We start from the raw sequence: 9,476 nt of genomic DNA on the forward strand, positions 1-9,476 counted from the left end.
TTAAATTTCCCATTCAATTCTTTCCTTTAGAAACCAATGCCGCTGAAGAAAAGGAGCATGCTGGACTAGAAAAAGGTAATAAAGCTATTTCAAGAATACAAGAGGAAAAATAAAAGGGGAATATATGTAGTTGGGCTATCCCAACTTATAACAAATCTTGGCAAGGTAAAAAGCCCAGGAAAAAGCCCAGTACTATTAGCTTCTATTTAACACTAGTAATATAGTGTTCACCACTCACCACCACCGTTGGCACATTTCTCAAATTCACAGATTTACACAACAAAATCAGGGTTTGGAAGATGGCAAGAATCAGCAGCAGGAGCAAGAATAGCAAGAAAAGCAGCAGCAGCAAGAAGAGGTATGGTATCGAATTACTCCCTGAAGAACTCATGCTCAAAATATTTGTCTTACTGCCTGTTGTAACTCTCCTTCGCTGCAAATCAGTTTGCAAATCCTGGCTATCTCTTATATTAAACCCACAATTCGTCGAAACTCACTTGATTGAATCCCGGAAACGACAACCCTTGTCGATACTCAAACTTTTGGGAGACCAGTTTTACATTGATACTGATCATAAAACATCAAGCCACCTCCAGTTGCCAGAACATTTCACTGTTGTGACTGGTTCCGTATTGTGTTGTAATGGTCTTGTTTGTCTGGCCAATCTCGAATGTGATACTATTTATTTGTGGAATCCGATGATTAGGAAATTTAAGATACTACCTACTCCTAAATTTAAGCCAACTCCAGTTGCCAGAACATTTCACTTTTGTTCGTTTAAGCTAGGGTTTGGTTATGATGGTTTTTGTAATGATTACAAGATTGTTAGGATTGTTTTGTACACTGCGTATGCTCGTTACAAGACACGTGATTTTGTTTATTCGGTACATGTGGAGATGTATTCAGCCAATGAGGATTCTTGGAAAGAGATCGAGATTCCTGAATCAATAAAGTTTTTAAGTTTTATCCATCTGGAGAGGTGGGTGTTTTTCTTCCTTAAACCCACGGGGTATTGTATTTCGAAGGCTTTTACGAGTTACTATCGTTTGATTTGCATGAGGAAGTGTTTAGAGTGTATCCATATCATGTACCTGGCAAATCTCCCATATATGAGCGAAATGAACAAAGAATGTCGCGTCTTTTAAATTTTGAAGGTTCTCTTGCTATGATATATGCTGAATCCATTGATGTTGGTGAATCATTTTACAGTCTATGGACATTTGATGTGGATTGTGGTAATGTGTCTTGGACTAAACAGTTCAATATTGAGAATAGGTCAGAGGATGATCTGGTAATTCTATATTTGGATGATGGACAGTTTATTGTTGTCAAAAAAAAATATTTTGGTCCTGGCAGTAATTATTATTACTACACAAAAAAACTTGCGAAGAAGTTTCTTCCACCTCCTGGTAGTTTTATCTGCACAGTTGCTAAGTACAGCGAGAGCCTTGTTTCACTTGAAGGGTTTGAAGAACTAGAGTAAAGTGGTGATTGCAGATATATAGTAGCATATGAAAAAAACGAAGCACAGTGTTGGTCATTAGCTTTTCAGTTTCATTACCATGTATTGTACTACTTTCTTGTATCACAAAGCTTTGTTTTATCAAAGCATTTGAACAACTTAAGCTATCGAATTGGCTATTTAATCAATTTAGTTTCATTGTATATTCTGACTTGCGGCATCTAACTTGATGTATTATCTTGTTTCATTATCCTCCTCATTCAGCAGTGCACTTATATTTGTTTATAATATCAGATCCTTGATTAGTTGAGTTCATTTTTATATCAAATTGGATTAAAGTTCAAATCTTCAATGTAATTTTTTAATAGAGTATTTACACTCTATATATCACACAACTTTTCCCTTTCTACTTTGATGACTTCTCTATTTTTCCTATTATATCCCCCTGTTGATTAAAACCAACAGTTCTTTGCATTAAAGCCTCCAAATCAAGTATACAAGATAGCCCCCTCCTTACTTTCTTTTGTATTTATTGAGATTTCTGAAAGAATTAGAATCATTTTGAAGTTGTTAAGTTGTGTGATTTGTGTTCCGTCAGATTGATTTAAAGTTTATAACTTATAGTTGTTATATACTTATATATTTGGGTGTGTGTTATTTGTGTAAAGATTGATTTGTATCTTTTAATGTATATGTGTGTGTGGAAGTATCTAGTAATTATCCGGTCTCTGTGTTATATTAGCCTTTCTGAATTCAAGTTAAAATTTTGTTCTTCTGGTTTTAGTTCTTTTTTTATTGAATTTGTTTGGTGTAACTGTTAACTAATGAAAGATTGTTTATCTTTAGGTGCTTGTCTCCGTATATCACACATATGTATGACATGCTAGGATATCGTAAGAACATGTTTTTGATAATCTGAACCTAAACATCACTATTACCTATTAAATGATTGATCTGCCAAATGAGTTGTTCGTTTAGATAAATAAGTTTAGTGGATTACTTGTTAGATTCGTGTTCTTAGGAGTCTGATTATTGATCTTTTTTATGGAATTCGTATTAATTGATTAAAAGATTTTTTCCCTCTATAGAATTTGGTTTATGATGAGAAAAGATAAAGTACGATTTCTGGCTGCACATTATCTCCCTACTAAGTGTGCTTGTATTGTAGATTCAAGAATGAAGTTAAAGAAGCCATGCAACTTTTGGGAATATTTGTAGGTGCAGTTGTAAAATATGCGAGAGGGCCGAGGCAATGCTGTAGACGTGGAAGTAAAAAGTTAGCTCAATAGTAAAAAGTTGCCGGTAATTTCTCAACATCAGCCTGCAAGACGTGCAATGCAAGAGCATCTCATCTCTGTTCTACCCCAACTGGAATATTGTTCAAGTATGGTGTTTTAGAAACAAAAGAAAAAAGGTCCATGAACACTGCATAAATGTCTTTAGGATTTGGTTCAAGAAATGCACGCAAGCCCTTAGATGTTTCCTTCCTAATTTTAGATTATACTTGAGTATATTTAATATATATTCTTTTATATCGATATATGATAACTTGGATTGATCTTGACAATCTTATGTCTTTGAATTATAATAATAATTATTTTGCCGTTTTATGCGTGATACACTGTTTTGTATTAAATTTAAAGGAATAGGTCCATATAATGACCTTCAGCTGCAAAAAGATAAGTGGAAAAGTTGATATAATACTTGGTCAATCTAATTTGATTTATTGTACTTGAAGATCAGTAGCAAATATGTTGTTATGCGGGTTATTTTTTCGTAGTGTCTCTTTCTGATTTATTAATGTAATTTTTGAACCGCTATTTTTATGATGATATATGTAATGCGAAAGTGCATTTCATAATTTTTTTTATCTGATTGGAATCATATTACATTACGCTGGAAGTTAGATTTTGTTTTGCTGTTCATGTGTACAATTTTTGTTGTAGAAATGACTAAATTTTTGGTGTTTCGCCTAGAATGAGATTGTGTCTTGGTGTTTTGTTTGATTGATTATGCTATGAAGATGATAGGTAAAGTTTAGGAGAAGTGAAATTTAAATATATAAAGGGAGTTGGAGGTGTAAGAAAAAGATGATAAAGAGACATGGAGATCGGAGTGAAGGAGCTGCGAATAGGGAATGAAAGTGGTTGGAGATTAGAGTGATTTAAGTTGTAGATGATTTGTTGAAGTGAAATTGTGACAAAAATGAAAATAATGCTTAAAAATGACAACATAAATAGCACATTCCCAATCTTTTACATTTTAACCAACCAAAAAAATATCAAAGTATCCTTAATGTCTGATGGGAATTTAGTTTGCATATTGTTGCCCAATAAAGATACAATTATTTAAGGGGGGTTTGATACAATTGTATAAATGTTTCGAACAAGTAATAAAATTAACAGCTTTTTATATTTCTGATAAAAAACTGTTACAAAACTCTCTCAAGAAATACTGATGTTCTTGAGAGCTGCGAGATCGAATAATACTCGAGTTCGATACACTATGAGATGACCTAAACTGTGTTTATGTACTACACAGCTACAACTAAACAATCTAAGATATGCATTATAAAAAGCTAACCGAAACTGATACATATCTTCAACTGAATAGATAAAGTCCTATAACTCAGACGTAAAAGATATTTATTCCACAATACAAGGAACAAAACAAATCCTCTCACTACTAGAAATAGTAGATACGACATCGGTCCTTAGACATCGGCATGTAATGCACCCGATGTTAAAATGCAGTTTAACATCGGTTTTGTAAAAAGCGATGTTGAATACGCATATTGACATCGGTTTCACTTAGTAGCCGTTGTCTATCTTCAGAAATTAAAAAGGCCACAAATTTGTTTTTAACTTTGACATCAGTTCATTTTGTTAACCGTTGTCTATGGCCTTTTAAAAAAAATAAAAATTACTTAACTCCCCCCCCCCCGCTTTTCAGTACACTTTCCCCCCTTTAATTTTAACAAAACATATTTTCCCCCCTTTCCAAAAAACCTCCCGCGAGCCTCTCATCTCTCCCCGACCCTCGCCTCTCTCGTCTCTCTCATCTCTCCCCTCCTTCTCTCTTAGTCTTCTTACCTTTCTTCTCTCTTCTTACCTTAGTCTCTGTTAACCGTCTCTTCTCTCTTTTCTCTGAAACCCTAATTTTAGCCCCAATTCTAATTCAAGATTTGGAGCTTCAAATTAGAGCAAATTAAACTTGAAATTGAGCTAGTATCTGGAGGTTGGAGCTAGTATCTGGAGGTAGACAGCATTTGGAGGTTGGAGCACTGAGGGTTTAGAACATTGGGGTTTCGGAACATTGAAAGCATCCGGAGGTATATTCTTCTTTACTTCTTTACTGTTTATCTCCCTCATTTTTATGTTTAATATCTTCTTTGTGCATGTAAATGTTTTATGTTTATCTTCTTTTCTTCTTTACTGTTTTTCTTCTTTGTGCATGTAAATGTTTTATGTTTTTGGGGGTTTTATGTTTGTTTCTTTTTGGGGGTTTTATGTCTTGTTTTTGGGAATTTTATGTCATGTTAAATATTTTAGGTACACTGATGTAAATCAATGTTTTAGGTACATTGATGTAAATGTAAATGTTTCTGTTCTGTTTTTAATTATGTGTTTTCTGGGGGTTGTTCATACATATTAGTGTGTTTTGGGGGGGTTTTGGGGCTGCATTTGAACAGGTCTCAGATATGAACAAGTCTCTGCATTTCTTGTTTTGTATGATAGTCATTTCTCTAATATGAACAAGTCTCTGCATTCCTGATATGAATTATCTGTTACTTGTGTTGTATTATAGTAATTGTTTTGTATAATTATCCTTCTCACAGATACAAGTAACAGATAATTTTAATTTATTTATTTATGGGCTGAATTTGTTTCAATACTCAAGTTCTCACTGAGTTTTATTTATGTGAAGGAAATTTAACAATTGTCTGGGCTGTGAATGTTGGAATTATTGGTTTTTAATTATGTGATATTTTCAAATATCTTGGTTTAATTTGTTTTAATTATCTTGGTTTAATTTAGTCTACTTTATAAATTTAGTCTAGTTTTGTAATTAATTGGGTATATGTATAGGATCTTAGAGTAATGAATTAGTACTATAAATTATTAGGATATCAAGGTATTTACTCCTTTCTAAGTTTATATAATTAATCCCTACAGTAACCAACACAAATTTGATATGCCTTTTATTAAATAATTATAAATAGGTATGTGTTGGATTTTTAATATTTATAGTGGCTATCAGGTAGGGAAATTTGATGGATAAGACATGGATTTTGCAAGATAGGGATTCTTTAGCATTTGAAATGGGGGTGGAAAACTTCTTGATATATGCTGAAGAAAATTCTGAAGATCGTAACAAAATTCCTTGCCCTTGTGGACGATGCGCCAATTTTAAAAAATTCTCTATAAAAACAATCAGGGGCCATATCTATGACAATGGCTTTTGTCTAGGTTATGTGCATTGGGTTTGGCACGGGGAGACTGCTTCTACGGGTCCTAAATCTTCAAGTGCTAGTTGTCCACCTGAAGAGCAAGCTCCAGACCCACCTCCTGAGCAAGCCTCTGATGAAGCGTCAGAGCAAGATCAGGAGCATGTCGCTGCTTCGGAAACTGTTGATGTTTGTGACGCGGCATATAACTCGAGTCAATATGATAATGATTCATATCAGTTTAGGAGGTTCGTAGCCGATGCTGAGCAACCTCTATATGAGGGTAGTGACTGTACTAAGTTAGAGTCGATGTTGAAGTTGCATAACTGGAAATCTAGGTTTGGTATTACCGATAGTGCCTTCACTGACCTCCTTTCTTCTGTTGGGTCTCTACTTCCCAAAGATAATGTGTTACCTAGTAATGCATATGAAGCAAAAAAAACCCTCTCCAATTTAGGTCTAGAGTATATAAAGTTCCATTCATGTCCGAATGACTGTGTACTGTACAGGGGTGTACATGCTGATGCAACCAAGTGTCCTAAGTGTCGACTTTCTCGGTGGAAGTTGACAAAGAAAGGTGAAGAGAGGATTAATCTTCCAGCCAAAGTCATGTGGTATTTTCCAATAATTCCTAGATTTAAACGTATGTTTAAATCTCCTTCCACCGCTAAACTAATGTGTTGGCATGCGCAACAGCGGACACAAGATGGTAAAATGCGACATCCAGCCGACTCTCCATCTTGGAAAAATATAGATTATAGGTGGCCATCCTTTGGTAGTGAACCGAGAAACCTTCGCTTGGCTTTATCGGCGGATGGTGTAAACCCGCACAATAATGGCCTATCTAATAGATATAGTTGCTGGCCAGTCATATTGCTGACTTACAATCTTCCTCCCTGGTTATGTATGAAAAGAAAATTTATGATGTTGTCGATATTGGTCCCTGGCCCGCATGAGCCTGGTAATAACATCGACATCTACTTACAACCGATGATTGATGATTTAAAAAAGCTTTGGAAGGAAGGGGAACCAAATATGTATGACGCGTATAACAAATCATTTTTCACTTTAAAAGCAGTTTTAATGTGGACGATAAATGACTTCCCTGCTTACGCAAATTTATCTGGCTGCGTTAATAAGGGTTATAAGTGTTGTCCAGTTTGTGGAGATGACACCGTAGCTAAATTTTTGACTCATAGTAGGAAAATGTGTTACCAAGGGCATCGTCGATATTTGCCTCTACATCATCCTTATAGAAGGCAGAAGGCTGCTTTTAATGGACAACAAGAGTTTGGGCAGCCGCGTCGAACCCTATCCGGAGAAGAAGTGTTAGCAGAGCAAGAACAAATCAAATTTGAATTTGGGAAGAAAATGAAGAAGGCAAAGAAGGTTGAAAGTCCATGGAAGAAAAAGTCAGTATTTTTCGAGTTAGAATACTGGAAATTTCACCATGTTAGGCACTGTATTGATGTCATGCATGTCGAGAAGAATGTATGTGATAGTCTGATTGGCACATTACTAAATATGCGCCATAAGACAAAGGATAGTGCGGCAGCCCGTCGTGATATGATGGAAATGGGCGTTAGATCTGATTTGGCTCCCCAAGTAGGAGTAAAGAAAACCTATTTGCCTCCTTCTCCCTTTACTTTGTCAAAGGAAGAAAAAAGGACTTTCTTGTCATCATTAATGTCGATGAAACTTCCATACGGACATGCATCGAACATAAAAAATTGTGTTTCCATGCCTGATTTGAATATTTACGGGCTGAAATCACATGATTGCCACATTCTTCTCCAACAATTACTCTCGGTTGCAATACGCTCCGTTCTTCCGAAGCATGTTAGGGTCACAATTATTAGATTGTGTTTCTTTTTTAATGCTTTGTGCAACAAAGTAGTAGACGTGTCAAAACTGGATAAGCTGCAGTCAGATGTTATACTAACCTTGTGCGATCTAGAAAAGGTTTTCCATGCGTCATTTTTTGATGTAATGGTACATATAGTAGTCCACTTGGTCCAGGAACTACGCTTATGTGGACCAGTATTTTATAGGTGGATGTATGCGTTTGAACGGTTTAATAAAGTACTAAAGAGTTATGTTCGAAACCATTATTATCCCGAAGGTTGTATGGCAGAGAGTTACCTTGGAGAAGAGTCCGTAGAATTCTGCACCGAGTTTCTTAGTCAGAATTACTCCACTGCCGGTCTTCCAAAGGACCAAGATAATAAGATATCAGGTCCATTATCCGCTGTGATAATAAAATCAGTGGAAGAGAAGGAGCGAGATGAAGCACATCTACATGTCCTTCTAAACAACGCTGAAGTGTTTCCATATATTCTGTGAGTTTATGCAGTTTGTTGTTTTCAATTCCTCATTATCCAGTAATTAGTCTTGTAATGTGTCTTTAATATATCATTCCATATGCATTTTTCAGAATGCATAAGGAATATCTTGAAGAAATTCACCGAGGGAAAAGGAAAAGCTTACATTGGCTCATGAGAGAGCACAATCGGCTCTTTGCTGATTGGTTTCAAAACAAAGTCAGTGTTGTATTAGGTTCTTTGATCTGTAGTGTAATGACGACTATTAGCTATTTAGGATTTAAAATTTCTTATCATATATGTAGGTGAATGATGAACTAAGGGAGAACAACAAAGGTGTTTCAGATACGATAAGATGGCTCGCTGCCAAGCCATCATTTTCAGTACTAACTTATCAAGGTTATCTAGTGAATGGAGTGCGATATTTTACAAAGGAACGAGATGACATACGCGTTGTTCAAAACAGCGGGGTGTCTGTCATTGCTAAAGCGGTCCAGGTTTCTAGTGCCAAGGACTTGAACCCCGTAGAAAGTGATTTGACATTTTACGGTATCATACAAGAGATATGGGAATTAGACTACCATGCATTCAAAGCTCCCTTGTTTCTGTGTAAATGGGCAAGTAATGATAAAGGAATAAGGGTTGATGATCTTGGGTTCACACTTGTGGATTTTAGTCGACAAGGTCACAAAAAAGATAAATATGTTTCTGTTGACCAAGTCAAGCAAGTGTTTTACCTTGAAGATCCCGTTGATGCTACATGGTCTATTGTTCTGTCCTCCACAACTCGAGACTACCAAGAATTGTATAATGAAGATGACTTAGGAGACACGATCATGGAACATCCCCCATTCTGTACTGAAATCCCCGTAACCGATGTCACTACTGATGATGTCGCTCATACTGCTAGACCTAATGTTGAGGGAATTTGGATTAAAAATACTACTACTAAAACTCCTGCACCTAATGTCGTTACTGACTGATGATGTAGCTTTATGTAAAATATATATCTAAATGGGAATTTGAATGACTGAATGAACCATATATATTTGCCTTTAATTGTGTTATAATGTGTAAAATATATTTTTAATTTTTTTTTCTTTTGTTTTGCATTGTTATAATCATATAAGTAGTTCATCCATAATTACTGATTGATGGCATTATTTTTTCTTTAATTATTTTGTATTATTTAATTATACTTCTATAAAATACTTTAGAGTTATTTCGGATGTGATTAATTACTGAT

The 9,476-nt window shown here is 35.3% G+C and overlaps 2 protein-coding genes across 2 annotated transcripts; both read left to right on the plus strand.

Moving 5' to 3' along the window:
• The first annotated feature begins 299 nt into the window (after positions 1-299).
• On the plus strand, positions 300-1,483 carry LOC141661155 (F-box protein CPR1-like). The gene is made up of 2 exons (XM_074468139.1): positions 300-1,044; positions 1,155-1,483. Exons 1-2 carry the CDS (start codon positions 300-302, stop codon positions 1,481-1,483), a joined length of 1,074 nt encoding a protein of 357 aa, XP_074324240.1.
• Positions 1,484-5,735: 4,252 nt separating this feature from the next.
• On the plus strand, positions 5,736-9,213 carry LOC141661157 (uncharacterized). The gene is made up of 3 exons (XM_074468140.1): positions 5,736-8,248; positions 8,344-8,449; positions 8,536-9,213. Exons 1-3 carry the CDS (start codon positions 5,736-5,738, stop codon positions 9,211-9,213), a joined length of 3,297 nt encoding a protein of 1,098 aa, XP_074324241.1.
• The last annotated feature ends 263 nt before the right edge of the window (positions 9,214-9,476 follow it).

The sequence above is a fragment of the Apium graveolens genome, chromosome 5 (assembly GCF_009905375.1).
Source record: "Apium graveolens cultivar Ventura chromosome 5, ASM990537v1, whole genome shotgun sequence".
NCBI classification, from domain to species: Eukaryota; Viridiplantae; Streptophyta; class Magnoliopsida; order Apiales; family Apiaceae; genus Apium; species Apium graveolens.

Bases quoted from the DNA above. Each gene is read 5' to 3' on its own strand.
- LOC141661155 (XM_074468139.1), top strand. From the start codon at position 300: ATGGCAAGAATCAGCAGCAGGAGCAAGAATAGCAAGAAAAGCAGCAGC. The intron at 1,045-1,154 runs GTTTGATTTGCA...TAAATTTTGAAG, and splicing joins GGCTTTTACGAGTTACTATC to GTTCTCTTGCTATGATATAT.
- LOC141661157 (XM_074468140.1), top strand. From the start codon at position 5,736: ATGGATAAGACATGGATTTTGCAAGATAGGGATTCTTTAGCATTTGAA. The intron at 8,249-8,343 runs GTGAGTTTATGC...TGCATTTTTCAG, and splicing joins GAAGTGTTTCCATATATTCT to AATGCATAAGGAATATCTTG. The intron at 8,450-8,535 runs GTCAGTGTTGTA...TCATATATGTAG, and splicing joins CTGATTGGTTTCAAAACAAA to GTGAATGATGAACTAAGGGA.